The 27,620-nt window shown below is 33.5% G+C and overlaps 3 protein-coding genes and 1 long non-coding RNA gene across 5 annotated transcripts; 2 read left to right on the top strand and 2 right to left on the bottom strand.

Annotated features, from left to right (window-relative positions):
* Positions 1 to 3,968: 3,968 nt before the first annotated feature.
* On the top strand, positions 3,969 to 8,322 carry LOC110682457 (ACT domain-containing protein ACR1-like). Its single transcript, XM_021858796.1, has 7 exons — positions 3,969 to 4,683; positions 4,793 to 4,838; positions 6,132 to 6,246; positions 6,391 to 6,458; positions 6,594 to 7,256; positions 7,530 to 7,634; positions 7,737 to 8,322. The coding sequence occupies exons 1-7, from the start codon at positions 4,607 to 4,609 to the stop codon at positions 8,094 to 8,096; spliced, it is 1,434 nt and encodes a 477-aa protein (XP_021714488.1). The 5' UTR covers positions 3,969 to 4,606; the 3' UTR covers positions 8,097 to 8,322.
* Positions 8,323 to 8,456: 134 nt separating this feature from the next.
* On the bottom strand, positions 8,457 to 12,582 carry LOC110682455. The gene is made up of 3 exons (XM_021858795.1): positions 11,767 to 12,582; positions 10,851 to 11,038; positions 8,457 to 9,397 (listed from the first exon to the last, which is right to left on the bottom strand). The coding sequence occupies exons 1-3, from the start codon at positions 12,392 to 12,394 to the stop codon at positions 8,651 to 8,653; spliced, it is 1,563 nt and encodes a 520-aa protein (XP_021714487.1). The 5' UTR covers positions 12,395 to 12,582; the 3' UTR covers positions 8,457 to 8,650.
* Positions 12,583 to 15,048: 2,466 nt separating this feature from the next.
* LOC110682454 lies at positions 15,049 to 26,466 on the top strand. Of its 2 annotated transcripts, XR_002503417.1 has the most exons (3): positions 15,049 to 16,094; positions 16,771 to 17,224; positions 24,546 to 26,466. It is a non-coding gene; the product is annotated as an uncharacterized LOC110682454 (long non-coding RNA). The 2 variants fall into 2 exon arrangements; XR_002503416.1 differs by lacking the exon at positions 24,546 to 26,466 and having other exon boundaries at positions 16,771 to 17,225.
* On the bottom strand, positions 22,766 to 23,994 carry LOC110682453 (CBL-interacting serine/threonine-protein kinase 14-like). Its single transcript, XM_021858794.1, has one exon. It carries the CDS (start codon positions 23,811 to 23,813, stop codon positions 22,983 to 22,985), a length of 831 nt encoding a protein of 276 aa, XP_021714486.1. The 5' UTR covers positions 23,814 to 23,994; the 3' UTR covers positions 22,766 to 22,982.
* Positions 26,467 to 27,620: the final 1,154 nt, after the last annotated feature.

Here is a 27,620-nt window from a genome sequence, read left to right as displayed (position 1 = left end):
GCAGTTTGGTTCGCATGAGGGAATCAGAATGGAATGAATAAAGGGAAAGGAGAAGAATGGAATGAAGATACCCTTTTTTTGCTTTGTTGTTTGTTTTTAAAACAAGGGAATCAATCCACCACCACACCACCACCACCACAACCACCACACCACCGCACAATTCATATGGTTTTCATCATTCCCAGCCACGAAACCCCTCGCCGGCCCTCCCCCTCCCCTCGCCGCCCTTCGCAAACTCTCCCCCACCACTCGCTGGACCCAAAACGACGAATCTCACCCTCGTCGAAAAACCTCCCTTAGGGTTTTCGGAGGTTTTTCGAGGTAGGGGAGGGTCTTTTGGGCGGCGAGGGGAGGGGGTTTTGAGCGGCGCGCGTTTATTAGTGGGCGGCGAGGGGAGGGGAAGGGGCGGCTAGGGTTTTGCGGGGCTGGGGGTGGTTTTTGCGTGGGAGGGGAGGGCGGCGAGGCTTGGGGGAGGGGCGACGGTGGTCGGGGTAGGGGCGGCGGTGGTCAGGCTGGTTTTTCGGTGGTGTTGGTAGGTGTGAAGGTGGTGATGTGGTGGTGTGAAGGTGGGTAGGGAAAGGGAATGGGAAAGTCTAGGGGGGTGGGAAATGGAGTTGGAAGGATTTGGGGTAATGGGGAGGGCAATGGAAATGATTAAAAGTGCTAAACAAACATCAATAAAGGGAATGGGGCCAGTTGATTCCCATTCCCTTACCTAATTATCCTCAACCAAACGGCCCCTTATTTCTATTTCATACTCACATATTTTATTTCAAAAAATTTCTAGAAAAAAAATAAACTTTAGTTAAAAAAAAAAAACTCTGTATAATAATACTTTAAAAATACTGAAAAAATACAATATACATTGTAATATTTTTGTAGGTGGATAATATCTGATGCAGTGATGCTGGTGGATTGCGTCTGAATGTCTGATACAAGATCTGTTTTTTTCTTAAACATATTCGTTTTTTTATTCTTTTTTGTGATTTTATATAATTTTACTTGTATATATTTTATGCGGTGCTGCAAAATCTGGAAATTATGATGATTAAACAATTGATGATGACTTTCCCAAAAGAAAAAAAAATGATAATAATTATACGCCGTTTTTCTTGTTTCACAATTTGTTGGATACTTCATAATTGGATGTATGACATGCATCATGTATGGGTCTGCTGTTTGGACGTTATACTGTTGTTGGCTTCTGTAGTTCTGAGGCACTCTTTTGGGCCTAACCCTGCAAATATTAGCACACATCCAACCCAAACAAGTCACTCCAATTAGTCCTACAAATTGCATATTTTCATGTTTAAATAGTTTTATTCGCCTCTTATATGGTTCTACTGTACTAGTCAGGTGTGCGATCCGGATTGAATCTGAATGTAGTCGAAGCTAAGATACAAGCTCCGGTGAACTGCCTGAGCATCCTAATTAAAAAATGGTTATAGTACTTGTTCACGGAGTATATAAAAGGTTGTATAGTGTCTCGAGTCTCGACTCACAACTTAGCATCAGCACTGTTACTTTATTTACGTCACCTTACATTTATAAGAACCTCCTCTAAAATGTTTTACTTCGTATATTTTAAAATTTACTTTAGAAAGGTGAATAAAAAATCTTAGACACCTTGGCTAGTTCAAACTCTTGTTATAGTATTGTTTTTCTTTCTGGTACGTTAAATCTGTGTATGATGAAAAGTAATACAAATTATGTGTTTTGAGACCAATAGAATAGGAAAATAGGTTGTCACCTAGCTATCCTCAGCTCCTCACGCATCTCACTTACTCTAACTTATAAAGAGTTTAATTAATTCGTTAGCTATAATCATCATACTCGAATTGGTTCAATTATAATTCCAACTAATTATAAGTAACAAGAAGGGATGGATCTCCTAATATAATGTGACCATATTCACATATATAGTATACGAGTCAATAACATGTTGAAAAACTTAATACCTTCTCATTTTTCAACTTTTTCTACATTTACGTACATGACTCCTTTCGTATTTAATTTGCTAAATTCCTGTGCATGCTGTAATTTTGTCTAGATGCTTATAAATTGAGAATAACATTCTAATGTTAAGGCCTACCGCCTATGAATAATACATGCTTAATGAAGCAAATGCTATAACCTATAATTAGATAGAAATCAAGAAAAAAAGACCTCCTAACTTAATTAATTATATTATACGAATATACAAATGTGTGCGTAGTATCAAAATCAAAAGATAAATCGCATAATAGACAATACTCGTACTTCATCTGTGAAATGTGAATAATATATAAGTCAATCATATCAATAACAAACATTATCATTTATGAGAAAAGAATAAAAAACATTAATTTGGAATAACTCAATTTAAGTTTATCTAGAAAATACACAATGTTGTTAAATTTTGCTTTGGCAAGGGGCAATACAGAAACACAGAATGTATCTAAATGTGAATGGCAATTGGCAAATGGATTAATATTTTAATAATATAAATAAAATTAACATAAGTTGTACGGAATAGTATATCTAAAATTTGTGCATTATTTGAATGGTATAAATATTTGAAATATAAATAAATTGCGAAGACTGATTCGTTTGCTTAGTAGCCTCATGTAAACAGCAGCGGTGGCGAGCCGCCGCATAAATATACAGGCTGTAAATGTGGCAATTTGCCACCTGGCATAATTTGTATACGTGGTATATAGCTAAGAGACCATCGCATTTTTTTAAAAAAAATAAAAAAATAATCTATGTTCATATGATTTTCTTCAACTTTACTCAATGGCTTTGCACGTAAGTGAGTCGCAATATTGAGCATAATCACATTTATTTTGCTAATTACGTAATTAGTATCTTTTTAATTTAAGGGACGTAAGATTAATGGATTTGGAAGACTACTCCGTGGTTGAATTCAACATAACTAGTGTATGAAAATCTCTTTTTATTTGAAATCATTTTATTTGAAGAGTATATGTAATCAGATTATGAGAAAGAGTTTTGTTAAGTTATTTAATCATTCCTCCGTGTTAAATTTTGCAATTTTGATTTATTTGCTTTAGTACTCGTTTTTAATGAAATAAGGTGGGTCCCTCGTGATTTGATCAGGCTCTAAAACTCATATATTTCTAATTACATTTTCTTGATCACTGACACTATAACCCTAGGTTTGAAAATTCAGTTATAACCCCTCATTTGTTTAAGTTGTTTACATGTTTGGTTTTTACACGATTTTCTCCCGTAGCTATTCTCAAAAGTTGTTATTTAATAAAATGACGGTCGTTGATAAAAAGATTTCCCTATTTAAATTACAAACAAGAAAAACACCGTGTTATTTTTTTTGTAACTTTAGATTATTTGTGAGATATAAAATATTAAATTGTAAAAAATATAAAACGTTGGTAGTATAAAAGAAACTCAAATGGAAAAAAAGTTGCAATTCATAATGCATGCAATGCCTTGAGAATGGTTTTCTTGAAGATTATCAACACGTGACCAAACAATAGTTTTACAAAAATAATGATGTACAATAGTACAATGAACAAAACATCCTTCAATACAAAATCAAATTAATAGTAGATTCAACAAATGGTGATAGTTAATTTAAAAGTCAAAAACCTTGAAGAAGTTTGATTTAATTTAGTGAAATTATTAATTTTTATGCTATAAGATTGGCCATAATTAGTAACTTTAAAATCTCTTCAAGTTTGTCATGATTGTGTTATCTTTTAGTTGGTTTTTCATTTGTTTAGCTGATCACAACATATGACCGCTTGTAAAAAGAACAATACAACCCTATAATACTAATTGAGTAATCTTTAAAACACTGACAAAGTAATCCCTCTTTAAAACACTGACAAAGTAATCCCTCTTTAAAACACTGACAAAGTAATCCCTAACAAAATAACCTTTTGTAACACTGGTCGAGTTATTCGTGTAGCATTGTCAAGTAACCCCTGCAACACTAGCGGCGTAAGTTATGTGATGACTAGTCACGACGTGTAGCCAGCCACATCCAAAAATTTATTTGTGGTTATCTTTTATTTTAACCAAAAAAAATAATTTCAAATGATTATTAATTTTTTTTAATTTTTACTCTTTTTATTTTTTTAGTTTGACGGAGAAAAACAGAGTAAAAAAAGGGTAAAAACTGTTAGATTCATAGTTGACTAGACTCCCCTTCACTCTCGGAAATCCAATTTCTATGAAAAAAATGGGTGATGGTATATATATAAACCACATCTCTCTTTCCACCTGCCTTTTACTTTCTCTCTCCTCTCAACCTCTGTTTTCTTCTTCCCATCTCCCAACAATATCAGACCTTTTGTTACAACAAATCCATCCTTTCTTTCTCTTTCTTCTCAGTTTTTTGCATCACCTCTTTCTTTCTCTCTCCTCTTTTCCTACAAATCTGTTTTTCTTCCATTATTAACCTTCTATTTCAAACTCATTGCAATTTCATTCAAACCCATTAAAGATTTCCTCTTTTTCATTTTTAATTCTTGGGTTTAATTGGAAGTAAATATATTTACTGGGAAATTGGGAATTCCCTTTAACTAAACTATAAAAAAAGTAAGAAAAGAAACAGAGGAAATATAAAAAGCGTCAGAAATCAATGGAACAATTTTGCTATTACAGGCCATACTACAATCCTGCGTTCGAATCTTTGATCGAACGTATCAACCCTCCAAGGTTTTATTTTTTTAAAGCTCCCAAATTTATTAGCAGATTAATTGTGATTAAAGTTTCTAAATTTTCAAACTTAAATTCTGTTTTTTAATTTGTGGGTTTGATTTTGTAGGGTTTGTATTGACAACGATTCCAGTAAAAATTGCACCCTTATCAAGGTTAGACATTCTTGACCCACCGCCTATTTTTGTTTAATTTTAATTTTTTTTTGGAAATTTATACATTTGTTTAATCTAATTATGGTTCTTGATTAAAATTCCAATTGATGGGTCTATAATTATGGATTCTATATAGTATCCATTAATAGAGTTGGAAAGCACCAAAAAGAGATACCACACGTCAGATTCCATTTAAATTATTGAATGTATTCAACTATTAATTATGAAATCCTCGTCTAAGTTATAGTTGTAATTATAAACACCACATTATAAAAGCTTTGTGGTGTTACTTTATCAAACACTAATTGTGATAATTTGGTATATAGTATAGTAGTAGGGTGGATTTGTGGCTGAAGTTTTCAAGTATCCTAGTTAGATAAATTGATAATGTTAAATGTGGTAAAGTCGTGAAGGTTGGTACACTCTAAAGAGTATTACTTTGGTGATTGACCAGTTAGCCAATTCGATTTATACATTATACTCTTCCGTCCCACTAAGATATTTTGTTAACACTATATGGTTTAGTATTTCTTGAACATCATACATTTTTACATGGATTATTAATTTCGGATTGAAGGAGTAGTGCAAGAATTATTTATAGGGAGATAGACATATAGTGAAGTCCACGACGGCAAGAAGGTTGTCATTATTATTATCACAATGATTAATTAATAATTTTTAATACCATGAGCTGATAGAACAAGGAATCCTTATCATAATTGAATAATTGTTAATAGTATACGACTAAATGTTCCAGATTGTACGGATTGCAATTTGCAAGTAAAAAGATTTTTTAAGGATTGTTTGGTTGTCAAGAAACATGTTCACAAGTGGATCATGCTGAGTGTTCCTGCCATTATAGGAGTGAACCATTGTAAATGACAACTTCCTAAAAACTAGATTACATTTTAGAACTATTGAAGTAGAGAATCTTTCCTAGACGAAAGAATTAGATAGTGATGGCAAATGTTTCTAGATCGTATTGGGGTGTATGTCGAGTTATTCAGTTTGGTTTCAGGTTAGTTTGGTACTATTCGAATTGGGAATAATCAGGTTCATTATCTTACTAAATCAATCAATATTGGTTACATTAAAAGTTTGGTCAGTCTTATTTTGGATTGAACTGATTTATGTGACTTCATGTGTAAGTTAGGTGATGGGCCAGGGTACGTGTGGATAAGAAATCAAATAGTCACTATTTGTTGGATGTTGAAAGCAATTGTATGAATTTACTTGTGATGGAAATTATATGAATATGGTTGTGTTTAGTTAATTGCTTTATGTGAAACACAGGTTGATAGTGCAAACAAGCATGGGATTCTGCTAGAAGTTGTTCAAATCTTAACTGATCTTGACCTTTATATCTCCAAATCTTACATTTGCTCTGATGGTGGATGGTTTATGGACGGTTAGTATTATATTTCATGTCAATTTCGTTATCTCTTTCTACTTTATGACCAAAAATAACTAGACAAGATCAGTAGCTGAATAAAAATAAAAATTGATTCTGGAGCTAAGCCATGTGGGTTTAATTTAATTGCATGGATTTCAGTCTTCCACGTGACGGATCAATTTGGCAACAAGATTACTGATGAAGCTCTCATTCAGTACATTCAGAAGGTACTTTCTTTTTCTACAACACTATTCTTTCACATTTCACATATTAATGCTATTTCATTCTAAAGTTTATGTCACGAGTACTTGAGGGAAAATGAAGAGTTTTGAGTAACGTAAATTGTGGTTGAAATTTTGAAGGCTGTATGTACCAAGAGAAATTCAGAAGAGGAGCAAGTATGTCCTGGGAGGGAGGTGAGACCTCGACATGTGGTAATGGAGCACACGGCCTTGGAGATTACTATGACAGATCAGCCTGGCCTACTGTCTGAAGTGTCAGCTGTGCTTGCTGAGCTGGGGTGTCATGTCAGCGCTGGTGTTGCATGGACCCATAACCACCGGGGTGCTTGTATCATCTACGTGGATGACCAGGAGATGGGCAGACCAATCACTGATCAGAAACGCCTTTCTCATATACAAGAACATTTACAGACTGTCGTGGAGGCTCATCATAAGAACGGTGAGAAGCAGACTGTGAGATGGACAATCCCTGCTGCGACTCAGACCCACACTGAAAGGAGGCTCCACCAACTCATGTTGGCTGATGAGGACTACACGACTTGCTGTAATTGTGGGGGCAGTGTATTCGATGCTGAAGGCATGAAGTATGAGAGGCTTCATGAGATGAGTTGTGAATGTACTCATGTATCAATAGATACTTGTAAAGAGAAGGGGTATTCTGTGGTAAATATAAGGTGTAGAGATCGTCCCAAGTTGCTTTTCGATACAGTCTGTGCTCTAACTGACATGCAGTACATGGTGTTTCATGCTGCCATTTCTTCCAACTCCCCCATTGCAGTTCAGGTGAATCTCTTCTCCTGCTCTATTCTTTTACTGTATACTTGGTCATTTTTTTAAGCATCAGTCTATCAGTTTTAGGTCACCTCTTGTATATTGTCCAATTTGAGGCCCATTTTTCGGATCAACTTTAGCTTCTGCTATTAGAATTGTGTTTAAAACCTACTTGTTGAGTTTTTTCGGAAAATTGGTGTGAATGCGTACCCATCATCTGTTCTTTTTGAATACTTGCACAGGATTTAAGAGAATGTTAACCCTATGCATGCATGCTCATATCAGGAATATTATGTACGACGCAAAGATGGATGTACACTGAACACTGAAAAAGAGAGGCGCAAAGTAAGTCAATGCTTGATTGCTGCAGTGGAAAGGAGAGGCACACAGGTATGACTAAGTGACTATCAGTTCCCTCCCTTTTTTTCTCAAATGAATATGATTACTGGTCTAAAAAACATAACTAACACTGAATGTGTTTCTCTTATGTAGGGTTTGAAGTTAGATATTACTGCCAAGGATAGAACAGGACTACTGTCAGATGTAACAAGGGTTTTCCGGGAGAATGGGCTATCCGTAACAAGAGCTGAGATTGGTACCAGAGGTGAAAAGGCGACTGGAACATTTTATGTTACAGATGCTTCCGGGCTCAAGATAAGCAAAGAAATGGTGGAAGCAATGGAAAAAGAGATTGGTGGAACAATTGTGCTGCATGATAAATCACTCAACAAAAACAGAAACTACAATGACACAAATGGAAAGGACGATAAGCCAAGTTTACTATCTCTAGGTAGCTTTCTATGGTCTCGACTTGAGAGGATCTCAGGCAATTTTGGACCCATCTGGTCATGAAGAAAGTTATCTCAAGCCACAGTCTCCTGTAAATTGTAAATACACAAGTATAGGTTCTGCTTATTAGGAAGGTATAAGTGTAACAGTAGTATATGAGGATTTTCTCCTCTTTAGTTAACCTGTACATAATGCAAATAGATTATAAATCATTATGTTTTTAACAGCTATATGTGACCAACTGACTGGCATTAGTTTGTCTCCGAAAATTCTTACCTCGTACTTGTGTTATAGTCTGTGCTACTATGATGAGCTGACTGAGAATCCAGTATCTATTAGCAAATTTTTCTTGAGCAACAGATACATAAATTCGATAACAATAACTGTAGATGAGAGTCACGAGACAGAGGGCTGAGAGAGCTATGATATACAAGAGGCATTCATATTGACAATTTCTTACAGCTGTTGAAAATTATTCCATTAGAACTAATTCGTGAATTAAAAATACATTATATTTACATAAGACAGTCATGGAAACCAAGTAAACCAGACAACTAAAAAGGAGGGATAGTACACACTAGTACAGTACCCATAAAAATATGGAATTGTAACTGACATCAAGCATCATCAATATCTTCAACATCTAGCCAGTCATTAGATTCCTTGTTCTCATGAGAATTCGCGGTGTTTGATCCAGAACGATTTACACCTTTTGCATTAATATCCTTGGAAGAATCAGATGATTGTTTGCTTAGCTGAATCCAATCACTAGATTCTTTAGCAGAAGAATTTACATTCCCAGATTTCTTATAGCTTGTGGGAACATCATCATCTTCCTCAAGATCACTAAATGATACATCATCGTCATTTCCAACTTCATAGGATGTTCCCTTGAATGAACCTCCTTCAGTACTATCTTCTTTCAGCCAATCATCAACATCCTCTTCATCTTTCTGATCTATGCTTTTGGAAATGGCTGGTGTAGGCTTATTGATGTCCATTTGCTTCTTTGAAACTTCCTCGGGAACATCAACATTACTTTTGCTGGTGTTGGATGTTGGTTCCTCATTGTCTGTGGTCTTTTTATTAACTTCACCAACAACTGCCTTGTCTATAACAGGAATTTCAGTGCTAGTAATTGGATGTTTATCTATTTCAACATCTTCTACCACAGATGAGGCTGGCTCAACAGCTGATATTTCAACTGGGATGTACTCAGTCGGATCAGCAACTGGAACAGATAGATGCTCTTCATGTGACATCTCAGTGGAATTAATAGACTCCTTGCCACTTTTGGAGTCATATGAACTTGATTTGCCAGGGGTACGGAGTTCTTGGGTTAGCATTGCTCTGGCTCTCATAATCTGCAGAAACCGGGTGAAGATCAGTATGGCAGTAACACACAGTAGTCTGTGAAGGAAAGTGTAATAGAGAGTGCATCAAATGGAAGTTCAACTAATGGAATCAACTTGGTGTTAAAAAATTATCAATAGGAAAGATAGAACTTTCAACCAAGAGACAACAACCAAATGCGGATGAAACAAAGCTTTTTGATTCAATAAATTCCTCCTAGGGGTAAGTGGTTCACAAAGGAATATTTAAGGGCTCCCATAGGCAATTAGTCACATATCCTATATCCCTTGTAAGTTGTAACCTTCGCAAAGACAAGTATTCTTTGTAATTGGCATAACTTCCTCCAATTCAGCCCTAGAGATGTTCACAATTTTGCTAGATTTGGTCTGCTCGGATGAAAAATGGCTTTAATCAAGGGAATACATCTGGACAATTACCATACTGATCTGTATAAACATAAGGCAATCATGGCCATGGGATGCCTGTTTTGTTTACATTTCACCGAAGGTACGGAAAAGTCTTTATAAACACTTTGCAGCTTGCATGCCATTGCCCATATTTTAAGATAATCAAATCAAAAGTTCAATTTTGGCCTTCAAAATGGCTTAAGAAGCATACATCCGTTACCAAAGTCGCATGATAAGTAGGGAAGAAATTTGTCCTTATTTGACACAGAGCTGTGGACTTTCCACCACTCTCCAAAATGGGTCTCCCTGTCTTTATTTATCTAAAAGTTTGTGAATTACTACCTAATTAACAAAATAAGCTGTGACTATTTTTCTCTATGTAGCATAAAATTGTTGAAGATTACTACCTTTTCAAACAGTTTAAATTACTATTGCTACCTCTAGAACAACTTTATAATGAATAACTTCATTTTCTCAAGTCAGTCCAACAATTTTGGCCCCAAGACTTTTTAAACACCATGGCTTGGATCTCAAACTCCTCCAACACTCGCTGTCCCTAATTAATGATCTCAGGCTCTCCTTCAACACCTAATTGATGTACAAATGGCCAAATGGGTTTGATCCTGTGAATAGTAATAGGCAAGATAGCCAAGATCCATAAGAATTAAGACATAAAATCCATACAATAAGATGAGATTCTTGTTTCAATATCAGTTTAGAATTAAAAACCCCCTTTCTTTGTCTTCAGTTCACATAACTTGTTCCACTATTTAAAAAAAAAAAAAAAAAAAAAAAAAAAAAAAACTATTGTCAGTTGTCTAAGGTTCCCACATATTCTATTATTACTTATGCTTCACTAACTACCAAACACAAGAAAACTACATTAGACTGCAGATAACCAAACTGGTTAATTGGCTTCCTAAAGCCCTTATTTCAATGCATTTGATTTCAAGAATCAACACCATTGCTCACAATCATATAATGCACAGACTTGCAGTTAAATTGTAAATAGCTCAGCAGCTTATTAAAGAATTTGATGACAAAAATAACAACCTACCTGTGGTGTAGTCAAGATTTCAGCATCTTGTCGGCTAAGTCTAGGGTGCACGAGCACAAAATAGATTTTCCAAAAGGAGCCTTCATTCATGTAGCCCAAGCAAAGTTCAGTTCTAAGGGCAGCCAGTTCAGGTGCAAGACGTTCAACAGCCAATGCATGTTCTTGCTGAGCATTTGACAAGTCAAAATCTGAAAATAGGAGGAAACATCATGAATTGCAAGATACACTAGAAAGATTAAACATTAAAATTAACCCCAAACTAGAAAGAAAAAACATTAGAAATCTAAACCCCAAACCTTCTGTAAAGCAAATAACATAGAACAAAGGCAAAAACGAAACAGGGCAGCAAAATACTGAACGGCAAAAACTAAAAAAAACAAGGATAAAATGTTGCTTTTGTTCTGAGTATATAACTCAACAATTCAGGTTACTTCATCCTCATAGCGTGATTTCGTGGTGAAAATAGAGATGCAACTTTTCATATAATGAGAGTATGAGACTGAATAGTAGAGCAACAAATGTGAGTATATAACTTTCAAACAATCAAACTCTTCCACAAATTATAAACAACTTCTTCTAGATAACCACTTTCAATAGAACAATAATACACTCCTTCAGAAAGTCAGAAATAATAGCCAAATTGTAGCATAACACCTTCTTCTCAACAGAATAAATAAATCATCTATAGTACAGTCCTTCGCAACACGGCCTATCATCGAATGAAATGACATTCAATATTAACCAGCAAGGTGTTCAATCATCTATAGCACTAGGATTTTCTGATAACAAGTAATATCCACAATTCATCATCGAAAAAAAATCAATTTCATAACCAAAAATTAACTCAGTTGGCATTTGGCAATTTCGAAATTTGTAAGCAATATCGTAATGAAAAGGAAAGCAGAACTCAATGTACCTTCATCTTCATCATCATCAGGCAAAGGAAAATCAATCCAAGTCTCAGGATGCATAGCAACATCCCTAGCAAATGCAACAACCTCTTCAGTCGCACCAACAACGCCTCGCTTAGCATAATCCTCGATCGACAAATCATCCTCCGAAGCAAACTGCAGTATATTCGAAGCGATCTTCGAAAACTCAGAAACCGCTTTATTAGTCGATAACTTCGAAATTCCAGACCGAAATCTCCCGCCAATCTCCGACAAATCGTTCCGAATCCCTGTAATTCCAGAAAGATCGTCGGAATCAGGATCGGAATCATCAATCTGCGGATCGCGATCAGAGATCTGAGAAGGAGGGGGAGGAGCGAGAAACGAGGCGACGCCCCAAAGTTGACGAGTTAGGGTTTTGGAGAACTCGGAGAGATCGTCTTTGACGCCTCGAGGAGTGGAGGTTTGATGATCGGAGGGTGAGGATGAATCGGCGGAGTCTGTATTACGAGTGTTGATTTGTTGATCGTCGCCATTATTAGGGTTTTGAGGTCGAAATGGTTGATTTTCTCTGGAATTAGCGGTGGTTGCATCATCTTCCTCTTCGTAGTCATCGAGCTTGAGAGAGTTGGCAATGGAGGTTAGCCATGACATGGCTTTACAGAGGAGAGAGAAAAGGGATGAAGGAGAGTGTGTGTGTGAAAGGGAAGGGAGGGATGAGATAGAATTAGCACCGTCAGTTGATGATTAACTGAAAAGGGAAGAGATTATCGCAACAACTTCGGGTTACCTCATTTGTTTAACCGGAACGTAACTTTGTCTTTTTTTTTGTCTACTACTCTACTCTACGTACTCTATATTGGACTTAGAGTTTGCTCTCATACGATTATTTTTAGTTCGGTTCAGTTCTAATAAGGACATGTTCATATTTACTTATTTTCAGTTCAGCTCCAATTAGTTCAGTTCAATTCAGGTTCAATCAGTTCAGTTCAGTTCAGCTCTTAATTTCGCTCTCTCATAAAATATTCATTTCAACTTAGTTCAGTTTAGTTCAGTTCAGCTCCAATCAGTTCAGTTCAGTTTAGCTCCAATCAGTTCAGTCGAGTTCAGTTCAGCTCAGCTCAGTAAATATGAAAAGGCCCTAAGTTCTGTTCAGTTCAACCCTAAATTTCCTTCTATTATAAAATATTTATTTTACTTCAATTTAGTTTAGTTCAATTCAGTTCAGTACAGCTCTAATAAATTCAGTTCAGCTCATTCACTTAATGAGAACAAGCCCTTACTACTTTCGTTTCAAATTATTTTACTGGTAGTTATTTTTGAGAACTTTGTTTCATGTTATTTTATTAATTAGACATTTTATATTTATATTTTAGGTCAAATTTTTACAAATAATTTAAAATAAAGGAAATATTTTATCTAAATTAAGGGGTTGTTATGATTTACTGAATTGATTGGAGCTAAATTGTACTGTATATTTTACGAGAGAAGAAAATTATGAACTGATTAAAGCTGAACTGAACTAAAGAGTAAACAAGTTGAAGATAACAAACCCATATTGTTACTCTGAAAGTATTTTTAGTGTTACTCTAAAAGTATTTTTAGTGTTACTCTGAATGTAAATTAATTTGTGTTATTGATCATCTGAAATAAACAATTGGATGTCTTATCCATGAATGAGAATTGAAAACTCAAAAATTTGGACTTGTATAGGATGGACGCAAGTTGGCAGAAGTTCATTGTTCATAAAATCTTCCCCCAAAAAATCGTGGTACCTTGAATCTTGCTAGTTGAGACTTGAGAGCACCCCCCTTGTGATAAAAACACGACATGACGTCAAAGTCTGCTTTCTCATTGGCCACCTCCTCTTTGTTTTTATTTCTTTTGAAAATTGACCATGCATATTCCAAATACATTTTCATTGACGAGTACTCCCCAAATTGCACGATATAATGATTTTCATAGCTAAATAATTGATCGATACGAAGTAAATTTTAAACTTGCAAAATAATGTGTCCAACTGATTTAATTAACATAAAAATTTTGCTTATTAGTGTTTTGATAAAAATTAGAAGTCTTATTTATTCATACACATGTTTATGAATTTATTTATGAAAATATAAATCCATTCCATTGATACTCCATAGTAGAATTATTCAAAAAAAAAAAAAAATCATTGTAGAAGACAATGTAGGAAGACTAAATACGCTATGGAGTTGAAATAAAATTTGTCGATCAAAATTCAATATTTTGATAAGTAGTGCCGTAGTACTCCATATAAGACTATGACTATCAACTTGAAGTATTGCAAAGCACGTATGTTCGAATCAAGGAAGAATGTATTGTATGACAAACGTACATAATTATGTTAATTATTTTATGGAGTGCTTTTTGATAGAGAATATCCATAAAATATTCTCATCCTAGGTTTAATTTTTTAATCCACCGGCAAGGTGATAATTTTTGTATATGATCCCAAGATCTAACCTAATGTGATACCATGTCAGATAATATGAAACTCGTTGATTAGAGTGATTTCCACCTAATCATATTAGGTAACTATAAGATATGTACATATATCAAAGATAATCTTATACAAAATATATCCTAAACCTAGGATGAGAATATTCTATGGATATTGTCTATCACTTTTTTTTTAAGTGATATTCATATCAATTAATGATTCATTCTTGCCAAAAAAAATACACTTATATGTCTGTAATTATAAAACGTATATTTTGAAAGTGATATGTAGAAAATGTTTTATGCCTGTTTGATGTATGTATATCGCTTTCTTAATTTGATCTGTTTGCAATATATCTTTTGTTTTGATTATTTCTCTTGGATTTGTTTAAAATTGACTGCTACTTCGTTTCATTTCAGAAATTAATGGTACAATTTACGTACTATTCAAATTGATTTTGAACTTATGATAGATACCATTATATTATCTATCATGCAACCATAATTTGGCATATATTACAATAATGTGGATTTAGGATTCACCTTATCACTCAATCCTAGGGAAACGAATACCACACATCAAATAGCAATTAGTCTAACGATAAATTGATAAATTTGTTAGTCATTTCTTAGTCAAACTATAAATTCTTATATTTTTTTCCCAATAAATGTATAATGGAAAAATCTATAGTCTTGCGACATATTGATAGTTTCATCTGAATTTGTAATTTAAGGAGTTCAATTTTTTTAATTATAAATTTTTATCAATACACAATTACAAATATCGATGATCAAAATCATGTTTTGTAGATCATACATAGGCATTGTATCGTGGAATAAAGAGAGTACATTTTGAATACCTATTATGGAGTATATCATTGCATATTTTCTTATAAATTGGCGTTGAAAAAGTGAGAATTCATTTAACTTAAGAGGTTTTGAGGTTACATTAGCGAACTAGCCCCTGATTACTTATAAATAATGTACACCTTTGAATCTTTTTTTTTTCTTTAATCTTTCCATTCCCATATCCTTTAGATGTCATATTTCCATTGTGTAGTTGTTTTACATTCATCTTGAGATAAAACGAGAAGATCTAAATAAAAATTATATGCCACGTGACCACTCAATAATCAATGGCTTCGTGCCACGTCATGACCTCATAGAATGAATACCACACGTCTTGCCATCTTAACTAGCAATAATTTATGCACCACTCATCCACATAAATGCATATAAATGTAGAATTAAAAAAAACACCTAAACTAAAAACAAATGAAACTCATATCACTCTTTCAATTCTTTTCAACAATTTAACATTATATTTCTACCCGTAAAAAAAAAATTATATTTCTAAATAATTAATACTAAAAAATTCAAACTCTTAATTAAAATATAAAAAAAAAACTCTAAGCAATGGCAGTGCATGAGTAACACTTTAATTTTTAATGAAAATTAGGTTTATAAAAATATTGTACTGATTAAACATTTTTCTGAAATCGGGAGAGAAACTCTAACCTACTCGAGTCATCCCTCATTATCGATAAAACGAATTTTAACCTAGGTGATAAAATTGGGACTCTCGATAAAAACTTGTACGCCGTATTACCTGATACAGTAAATTAAAACCTTCCAAAAATGGCGGTTAAAGAAAAAGCCGCTTAGAATTCGTCTTCATCTATCAAATCTCTTTTGCTTACTCTAAAATTTTCAAATCTTTCTCCTTCTTCCTTTCCCTCCTTCTGCAAATCCCATTTTCTCGATCCCCTAAAACCTCCTCCACCAATACGCATTGTTCATCTGAATTCCTATGCGGGTTATGCCCACCAACTGTTTGTTCTAATTCCTCAGTGAGAACCACCAGTTTACTAGCCATTTTCTGGGAATTTAGGTTGGTATGTTATTGAATTTCTTAAATAGGGTTATATTCCTGTAATTTTATTTATAATTTAGGGTTTTTCCCATATACATTGAGTGTAATCTATGCTGCGATTTCATAATTTGTTGCCGCTTTGTTATCTATTCCGTAGTAGTACTTAATTATGTGAAATTCAATGAAACTGCATTTACGAATTAAGTATTGTGATTGGATCGATAGTAATTGCTTGATATTCTAGCTACATTGCATTAATCAATGATGTCTCTTGCATATACAAACACTTTCAGAAAGCAGCAATTGATTCGATTTCCCTAATTGATTAAGCAGCAGTTTGTTTAGCAAGTGTTGCTGTTCTTAGCTTGATAATTTGTATGTAATGGCTGTAACAACAACGGTTGCTATATAATAACTGCATTGATACTAGGATAAGTTGGTACGAGTAGATTTTCCTTGGGCCTCTGAAGTTGTTTGAATGGATTCATCTTTAATTTGCTACACTAGTAAGTGGTTAGTGCAAGTTTCCCCCACAGGAAGATGATTGTCCTTAGACACAACAATGTATCAAATTGAGCAACACTTGCTTGCTCTTTTCGTGATCATCGATTTGTAATTTAATGAGCAATGACTGAGACTGAGACTATTGAGTTGCTGATTATCCGTTGTTTGCTATGTTGTTTGCGTCTTTCAGATGCCTTTCACCTTTGTCTTCACCACGTGTGGTAATGCAAAGCTCATGGAAGAAGAGAAAAGCATAAGACATGATGAAATTTCGAAGTTTCTAGGAGTTGACTGTAGAAAACTACAAGCAACACTTTTAATGGCCTGTCACTAGCAACATCTATCACCAACACATTACATATTCCACAGTGTAACAGATTCAAAACTAAGAAACTATTGTGATAATAAGGTATGTGGCACTCGTGTGTGCTTTATCTTGTCACGATGGTTTCGCTAAGAATATAAATCTAAAGCTTTGCTTCTAACAGTGACTTTTTGTGTTGCATTGGCATGGCAGAACTGCTATGGCTTGCACTCCTGGAGGGTGTCTTTTCCTTTGCATATCGAGATCGCAACTCAGGAGAGTAATTAACTAATTATCACTTATCAGCGTGCAGACATCGGAGACTGAAGCTGTAAACAAGGTCTGGTATTTTCTTCCTTTCAAAATTATCTGCAGAGCTGTATGGTACATGATATTTTACTGATTTCCACTAGATGAATTTGATGATGCCCTCTTAATCTGTAGATAAAATAAAGTGCGTAGTTGTTTAATACAGCTTTTTCACTTTGCTAGTAAACTTGTTGCAAAAGCGATAAAGTGAATTAATTGAAAAATGCCCCCCCTGTTTGCCTTAAACTAAAAAAAATATTTCAAAGATAAGGTGTGAAATGTGGAAATGTCTTCATATCTTGGCAGCTTGCGTGTTCCAATTGTGAGAGATATTTAGGTAGTTGACCAATACCCAACCTTTTCGTTATGGTTGCAAGTCTAAATGGGACCTAACTCGGAGATTCAGACCTCTCATTTTATTTCTAACTAGGTTTCCTGGTAATTAAAGTAAACTCTTTTTTTATGTTTACTAACAGTTTATTCTTGGTCAGAGACTTTATAAGTATTATTAGCACTATATTATACTCCGTATTATGATGACAGAACGGGCAAAATTGCTATCTTAAGTAACTATAAGTTGACCAATTATTTCACAGTTTTAATAGTCAATATCAAAGGTTTGAATCATACATCTTGTCTACATTTGGCTTTTGTTCTTTTCACATTAAAAAAAAAAAACAGAAAAATGAGAAGCAGCAAGTTCATATTTAGGCTATCCAAGCTGAACAAAGACTAGTTCAGGATGACAGGTTAAGAATTCAAAGTTAGTATTTATCAAGTATAGATAAGGGGAATTCAATGAATGTTTAGTCTTGTTTCAAATTCTGAGTTGTATTCAGCTGAATTTGATACAGGAAATTGTAAATTGTATTGATTTTCTGATGTAAGCTAACTAGTCAAGTAAACAATGAAGGATTTAAGAAAACAATAGGGTTAACTTTCCGGCTTGAATAAGAGACTAAAAGTACATCAGGCCCTTGGAAAAGTGAAAATAGCAGCAAAAACGTAACCTAAAAGTATATAAATACATTAATATTTTTCAAATGAAATGATCATTTCTATATCTGAGATAGAGCAGCTGACCCAGGACTTAACATAGCAAAAGAAAACCAAGCCTGAAAATTTGGGGATAGGATGAGTTCAGTTGTACCCACACCGTTTTGCATCGTCTTTTCTGAGAAAGGTTTCTGATCTTGTTCAACTTTGCATGGCACTTGCTTCTCTGAGTAGTTCGTTAGATCAGTTTGGCTGTTAAGTTGAAGTTGATGAGGGTGAAGTGGCAAAGGAGGTGGAGCAACAACCTGTAGGTTACTACGTCTTGGACGAGCTTGAGGCCGAGAGTAAGACGTAGGCTGTTGTAGCAGGTCAGGTTGTGCTCCAGTGAGCTTCTGAACGAGCTCTCGGAAATGGATAGGCTTAACCTTATAAACCTTTGGTTGTGGAGGACCTGAGGGTCCTAATGCTGATAATGGTTTCACCTTCATGATTTTCGAGGCGGAGGATTTGTGAACTGAGTGGAGATCATAGCGATCTTCTGACTTGTGCTCTTGATGTTTCATACCTTCTAAATTGCTAGTCTAATAGTAGTATATGATTGGTAAAAGATGACGAACAAGAGAAGACAGAAGAGTAAATATATGGGATTTTGAAGTCTGAACAAATTCAAGGTTTTTAAGAAATATGACTTGTACTTCTATTATAAAGGCGGGCAGCTGCTATTATTAATGGAACGTGTTTAAGAAGGTGAGCGGTCAATATCATAGTGCTTGACCTTAGTATAGGACTGTACATTATATAATTCCGTAAATTATTTTATTTTTTATATTTCATTTCATAAAAGGCGTGATTTATTATAATATGTATATGTATACGTATGGGATAAGTGTTTAACACGTGGCTATTTCGGCTTCATGTGTTGTCGGTGGGCCATTAGAGTTGAGTTTTTGACTAGCCGCCTTCTAGTTGGCGGCTATCTAGGAGGTGATGTAGTTGATGATCTCTTTTGCGTAATACTTAGTGCACAATTTAAAAGCTTTCATTTTTTTTAATATCGCTTAATCATATACTCTACTTCGTACTTAATTTCTCTTAATCATATTTTCTTTTAAGAGTTGTTTGAAATATTAGTTGTTAGGTAGTTTAATCCTTAAACATGTAAAGTGGGAGATAATGAAGATTTATGGGTATATAAATAATAAATCTTGTGAACTAATATTAATGGAGACAAATTTAATAGGATATAATCTAAAAGGGAGACATTATGTAAGAGACTGGGTCACTGGGATTGAGTACTTTTATAGTTGTATAGATATGGACTATATAGTAGAACTGTTAATGTGAGAATGTGAGATTGATGATGTAGTTTTAATTAATTGAAGCTTCCAGTTGGGTGATGATAGCTATTTGTTATATACATGTGCTATATTAGCATTGTTGAACCTGTAGTACAATCTTGCTGTGTTGTGAATGTAAGATTTTGTGGATTGACATGTTCATTGGAATTTGGAAGCACCTCAACTTCTCAAGAAGAGTTGTAGAGGTATAGGATATTTGGATCAATTTCATTTTAGGCCAATTTAACATGTTTATATCTATGGGAGACGAGTTATACTGTTCATGTTTTATTGGTCGTATTTGAGTGCGATTTTAAAAAAAAAAAATTAAAAAATAAAATAAAAAATAAAATTGTGGTTTATATTTATGGGAGACGAGTTATACTATATAAGTGTCATGTTATATAAATTACAATTTGGGTAAGAATTTTACAATTCATACGGATTATGGGATACAAATCACTTAATGTCAAATGACTGACCTTCTGTATAATATAACTTGAAAATCTAACAAAATGTAGTTATTTTTTGGTGTTTAGAGAGCCACAAAAGGCGGGGGTGAAAATCGATCCCAAGATCTCTTGAAACCGGGAGGGAAGCTCTAACCACTTGAGCTATCCCTCACTCTTACAAAATGTAGTTATTAATGATTGAATATCATAATATATCATCAATCAAATTAAGTGACGAAGATAGAACAAAATTAATCAACTAGTCGTATAAATTTATGAGGGGTTGGTCCTTGAAGTTTTGGTTTGATAATTTTGCTGGTCCTGGAAGTGTTAATTAACATAGCCATCATCCTCTCTGGTTATCCTTTTATCCGCTGTCGTTTTCTGTTGAAAAAGCTCAACCTCCTGTTTTGGGTTTGGCCCAAGAAGGTTGGACAACCCTTACTGGCCCAACAGAAAAGTCCAACAAGCCCAATTTTGTCTCTCTCGCTCATCTATGGATGTAAACCCAAAAATCATTAATAAGGTCATAGACTCATACGGAATAGTTGTAAAATCACATGGAACTTTCTGTCAAACTCCGTACCAACTACCAAGTACTCATCTTACATGTTTTTGTCTTTATTATATTTGTACGATGAACATATACAATTTTTTTGGGCAGGTTCATTTTACTTTTTAGTCTTTAGGCATTTTTGGAAATCTTATCACTTTGTTGACCAAGTTCACCAAAGTATTATTCCCTCCCGGAGTCCCGGCTAAACGGTTCACCAAAGTACTACGGAGTACTCCATATTTTTTTAGTTTTCATTGCTAAATATAGTTTGTGAATTGTGAGGGCTAAAGATGAACCATTTGAGTTAAAGTAATACTCCGTAGAATTGAAGGCTTTGCTAATCGAACTGGCTTGACATGGTAGTAACTAGTAAGGTATATATTAAGTTATTAACGAAACACAGCTTGTCTGTTACTTCTTCCCACCATAACTTGGCTAGTTTTCCAGATATGGTTTCTTCTCTTTAGGCTTATTCAATAAGATATCTAAGTAACATGAGTACATGACATGGTAGAATATAGTAATTTACTAGGCTAGCTCCCGTGCCCTGCACGGTAATTTTCAATTAATATTTTTGAAATTAACACTATATTGTAATTTCCAATAACTATTTTTAAATTTAACACTATATTTAAAATAAAAAATAAAAAAATTACTTTCGTATGTTATATTCATATCAATTGAATGGAACAACAAAATTTGAAAAAAAAAATATTACACTAATAATAATCAACATGTGCCGGACTTGGAAAGTTTTATTGAAGTATCCATAGTTAATTACAGTATAGTATTAATTGGTTAATATTCTAGTCATAAATAATTCAAAGAAATAGCAAAAGTTTCATTAGTTGATTTGATATGGGCAATTCATTGTTGAAGCTTGTAGCTTAGCTTCTATTAAGAAAATATATAATCTTATTGTAATAAACATAGTGCGTACTACGTACGACATACATAATACATACATATATAATGTATGTCTTTCCTAAAACAAATACTCCATATGTCACAAATATGATAAGAATATTATTTTTTATTTTATTTTTTTTTGCTTAATTTAAGTCATAGTTGTCAATATTTTTTTTTTGAAACACGCATCAAATCTTCTATTATACTTTATATATGTAAATAATTTGATTCTTAAATAATAACTTTTTTTTTAAAAAAAAGGACACACCGGGAAATGACACGTGTCATTGCTGGTGTGTCTTATAGTATATAGTTATTGATTTTCGTATATATTGTGTATATATTCCCCTAGAATATCTCCTAGTATCTCTCTAATAATCTTGTGAATATCCTACTGAATCTTTTTTGATTATGGAATCTCCTATGATCATGTGTGAATCTTCATAACCATGTGAACAAACCAGATATGTTGATTTCAAGGCAATACAGTTGGTCACGGTGTGACTCCTATCATATTCATTCCGTTCCATATTGTTTGATTTGTTTGCACCATTTGCATTTTTGAGAGTATTTAATAAATACTCTACCATTAATTTAGGGCTTGTTTGACATCAGTTTTGGTTTTCAGTTTCTTGTTTTTTTAAAAACCAAAAACCAAAAAAGGAAACAAGAAAAAGTGTTTTCACTTTTATGTTGTCAGTTTTCAAAATTATCATAATTTTAATAACTTTATATAATTTTTGATTCATTATGGGACACATATCATATACTTTTAGAAAACAAAAAACCAAAAAACAGAAAACCACAGCAATGTCAAACGAACCCTTAACATTTAAGTCGGTTGAAGTTGTAAATTGAAAATTTATGACCAGATGAATTTATGAAGATTTCTAGACTGCTGTATATTTTTTCTTTTATGAAATTCATGATAAAAATTTGACAAACATTTATTTACTCTAAAAAAAAGAAAGTGGGGCTAACAATTAGAATGGAGGGAGTATCATTCTGATCCGTAATATTGAATGATGCTCTCTGATGATTTCAATTGGATAAGTAATGTTTGATTGGATCTTTTGAAAAAATAAACATGAAGTTACAGATTGACAGGCTATGAAGATAAAACAAAGAGTAGTACTTTTTTTTATTTTTGATGCAAACAAAGAGTAGTACTTTGTGTAGGGTTTCTATAATCTTTTTGTCATTTTCATTTTTACACTACTGTTTATGCTAATGTTAAATTTGTTAATAATCAAAAGAGATAAACACATCATGTGCATTACTGCACTTCATATGATTTATGAAATCAAAACTTGAGAAGTGTATCTTAAATGTTAATTATTTATTAACACAAAATTAGATACATAATTTCTTCTAACATTTGCTTTAATTAATTATCTCATCCTCTTAAAACAGAGGAGCTGAGCAACCCAAAATCCTAATTAAAAAAAAAAACTTCAAAGTCCCCAAAATTTACAACCTTTCAGCAATAAATCCACCAAAATAAAAGAAAATTTATACACATTCACTCCAATTATCTGATCATTCCTCCTCACTTAGCTCTTCATACCCCTGTCGAAACCATTTGTCTTGTATAATTTCATCAATACTAATCCGGGTTTCTGGGTTCGGATCCAATAACCTTAATAACAACCACTTTAAACCAGTGGACATCTTCTTAAGCAATCTGAACTCCCCTCTCTTCATCTTCTCCACCATCTCCTCTAAATCACCTTCTCCATCGAAGGGTAGAAACCCTGCACTCAATACATACAAAACAACACCACATGACCACACATCCGCCTTCGCTCCATCGTACCCTCCACCTCTCCCCGCCATGATCACCTCTGGTGCCGCATACTCGACAGTCCCACAAGGTTCTGTCAGCATCGGTCCAGGTTGAGTTGGGTCATCATTGATCGCTGACAGGCCGAAATCTGATAGCTTGAGGCTCCACTTGTCATCTAGGAGGAGGTTTTCGGGTTTGATATCGCGGTGGAAAACCCCTCGGGAGTGGCAGTGCTTGACAGCGGAGATCAGCTGCTGGAAGTAATGACGTGAGAGATCCTCCGCAAGAGGACCTCGCTTCGCGATCATCTCAAACAAGTCGCCGCATTTCGCAAATTCTGTTATGACAAAGACTTGGCCGCTTCCAGCTGCAGCTATGACTTCGACAAGTTTGGTGACATGTTGATGATTTAGCCGGCTCATAGCCTGTATCTCAACCACGTCAAGGTTGTCGGCTGATTCGAACGATTTAATCGCCACGGTCTCGCCACTGCGAGTGTCCCGGGCTTGGTAGACCTTAGCGTAGGCACCGTTGCTTAGGAGCTTGGTGAGCTTGTATTTCCCAGAGAAGTATCTTTCTGGCATTGTTTTAGGTTTCAGTTAAGACTTCAGAGTAAAAAAAAAATGTTTTTTTTTTCTTTGGGTGAGAAGTGTATGACCGTATCTATTGATAAGCCGAAATGGTCTTATATAAGGGGTTATAAAAAGCATATAATAAAATTTTATAAGGTGATATTTATAAAAAAATGTGATAAATAATGTGAGGTGGGTGGTGAATGCTGACTAGGGTATGAGACAAATAAGCAGAAGTTATGACTTGTGAGTTTGAAACCACGTGAGAATGAGCTGGAGCTGAATTAGAAGGGTGTAATTAGATTGAATTAGTCGTAACGCAAACTATATTTTATTTTCTTGATTGAAAATGCGGTTTCAAGTTCGCGCATCTAACCGAAATATTAGTCAACTATTAGGGGCTATTAGAATCAAAGAAGAGGTAATTTTGTGTCTAAATAAATCTACACTACTTGTGAACTAATAATATGCCTTTTTTATTCTACATAAAAAATAAAAATAAAAATAAGTAAATATAAATGCTATTCTAAACTAATCGAATATTCTTGGCATTATTGTTTATTCGTCTTATAAAGTTATGTAGCTGATAATTCTGACTACGTGTTGTTATACCTAATATCCGGCAACTTATTGTATTGCAATTTTTATATATTTTGTTTTACGATATTTGGAAAAAAGTCGGTAAATTATTTTTAATTTGACTAGTATATGATTGGATTTTATTGATTTGTTTGTAAAAAACAGGAAAATAAGGTGATCTAACAAGAGGAGAGAATAAATACTATTTCGCAGTATAATGTGGTGAGTTTATTTTTCAAATTTTTTTTCTCCAAGTGTTTAAACTTATCTGTATGATTTTTTGGTGGTTGATGCTAGAAAATCAATGTGTTAGGTGATTATTAATCACTAATTTTGTAAAAGAGTTAAAATTGGAATTATAAACTCCATATTATATACTCCCTCCATGTAGTTTCATAGTAATGACTGCGTATTTTTTTTAAAATTTTACTAAAACTTAATGTACGATATTACGGAGTAATAATCAAACGAGTGAGAGTGACTGATAGCTCAAGTGGTTAGAGTTTTCCTCCTAGTCTCCAACTCTCCACAGATTCTTAGATTGATTCTTACCTCCACCCTTGTGGAGGTATAAACCCGAAAAAAACAATCATACGAGTAATTTGGTCTATAAAAAAAGTATGCGGTAGATGAAGCAAACATTAAGAAATGGATGAATTATCTCTTTAAAAAAAAAAAAAAAAAACTGGCTAAATTATTAAAGAACTGGATAAATTATTGACCAAAATTTTATTCTTATTAAAAAAAAAAAAAAAAAAAAAAAAGTATAGACGGAGCTAATGCAGTTTAGGATAAGTGAGAATTGGCATCTCAGCTGTACTGTCGTTGATCATAATGGAAGTTGGAATAATTGAGCCAACTGTACAATGCTTAAACGTGTAGCTACATAGTTGGTAATCAAGGTTCTAAAACATTATCCATCTGATAATTCAATATTACAAGTTGAATGAATGTGCTCCCATCTTTCTCCGTCTTATCATTTGTTCGATAGCTTGATTTTAGACTGACACATGTTATATTCTTCTTACACCATTTGGCTAACGATTTATTCTAGAAGGTGCCAAGCTCATATCACTCACTTATCTAAGTCCATTTTAGTGTTTTCCTGAATTCATCTATTTATTTTTATTACGTAATTTACTAGATGTTCACGTGAATCATGTCTCTCTTGATTTGACTGTTTTTTTTTTTTTATAACTAAAATATAATAATTCTAAATGTTTAAAATATTAGAAGAATTAAAATTATGCAATAAATCTAGAGGATACATTTATGTTAAGGGTTTGTTCATTTTATTTTTTCCGTTTTATGTTTCTTAGAAAACTAAATAAAAAAAAAACTATACATGCACAAGTAAATTATAGTGGTTTATAATTTTTTATTAATCAATATTTTAAAAAATGAAATTTAAGAACTGAAAACTACTCTGTTTAGGGATATAAAAAAAAAAAAAAAAACCCAAGATCCCGTAAAAAAAAAAAATCCTTAAGATGATGATGTTGGGAGTTTAATTAGTACTCAGTAATTACTACAGAGTAAGAGATTGCCTTTTTTAAAAATCACATTTTAGTCTCTTATGTATGTATGCTTTGTACTTTGTGACTTTTTGTAGCATTTGGAATGAATTTTCTGCACTTTTAACTTGCTTAGGTTTAAACACAGTACAAAAATACAAGGACTAACTTGTTTGAACTTTGAAGAATTCAAAGACATTTGTTCAAATCGAAGAAAATTAAAATTAAAAATTTATAAGGACTTAATGTATTTTCTTTCACCTTTAAATACACACAGATCAGACTTTAGTGGATGAATTGGTTAGACAATAGACTTATAGACTCATGGACTGCTGAAGGAAAAGGAGACATTTTAGTGGATAATTTGGTTAAAATGATGAGATCAGCAACTTTTCTATGAACTATTGAATTTTTTTATAAATTTTTTCTACTACTTTTATTAAGGACGAATAATATGTCATTGATAGAAAGTTGTCTGCCATTTGTAATGAAATTAATTCGTGAACATCTCATCAACTTAAATAATAATAATAATAATAATAATAATAATAATAATAATAATAATATTTCTGTTAACGTCCTATCAAAATAAATAAAAATAAAAAACGTAATCATCTCTAGACAAAAAAATTCAAAATATTGTGACTAGATACTTGAGGCAACTCCATAGCCACTATTTATATCTTATTGTGACTTATAAGTAATCTTCAATGACTTTGCATCTTAATTTAATTTGTAGACTTTCATAATATGGTATTTTTTTTTTCTTTTGGGATCAAATCTTTGAAATAAAATATTCAGTAATCCTTTGTATAATGTTATAGTGCAAATCACGTCCCTATAAGAGGATTAGGATGGAAAATTCATTCTTATTGAAACACTGATTGAATCTAACAACACCCTTAAAAATTAAACACTACTAAAATATTCCATATTTGGATTATGCTGTCAAACAAACCTATGAGGCTATGAATGGCCTCTCTCTCTCTCTCTTTCATTTTTTATTAATGAAACAGTATGCTCATTGTTTGTGTATTCTTCCAAAGAAATACAAAGTACTACTACTCCGTAATAGAGTAAACAAGTTGTGATATTAGGTCTTATATACCCCTTTTCACTAAGCTGTAATCATTAGCAGTTACATTTCCAAACATTCAAAAATTTCGAATATGTAAACCAACATGTAATTGCATGCTTTATGTGGGTAGTATAAAAGTTAAAAAAAAACCATTAGGGATGATATGAAGAGTATGAAGTAAGCAACCAATTAATTGATAAGTGCTTTCTGCATAGATCCAGAATGCCTCTTTCCCTCCAATTAATTATCTTGATTGTTAATTCTGCCACTTCTGAACATGTAACCATTATGTTATAATTGCCTTGCTTTTCTTTTCATATCATAATATCAGTAATATTTTAATTAAAACTAGTACAGATGCTCAGAACTCTTAAGTAAGCAATCAATAACTGATAAGTGCTTTTCTTATTTGGTTCCGAATGACTCCTTTTCCCATAATTATTTGGTTTGTAAGGTGTGGTACTTCCTAACATCTAATTACGTAGCTAAACAATATGCTAAATTGCCAATGCTTTTTTCCAGGTGACACAAAAGTTTATAAAACCTGTAAATTTGAGCTGATGTTTGCAATCCATTAATTCCTGATTGGTGCCTTGTTGGTCTAGAATACTATTTTTTTTAGCTAATTATTGGTTGGGGCGGGGAGAT

This window comes from Chenopodium quinoa, unplaced genomic scaffold (genome assembly GCF_001683475.1).
Source record: "Chenopodium quinoa cultivar QQ74 unplaced genomic scaffold, ASM168347v1, whole genome shotgun sequence".
Taxonomy (NCBI): Eukaryota; Viridiplantae; Streptophyta; class Magnoliopsida; order Caryophyllales; family Amaranthaceae; genus Chenopodium; species Chenopodium quinoa.
Note: the sequence above shows the minus strand (reverse complement) of the source record. Positions and strands in the feature narration are given on the sequence as shown.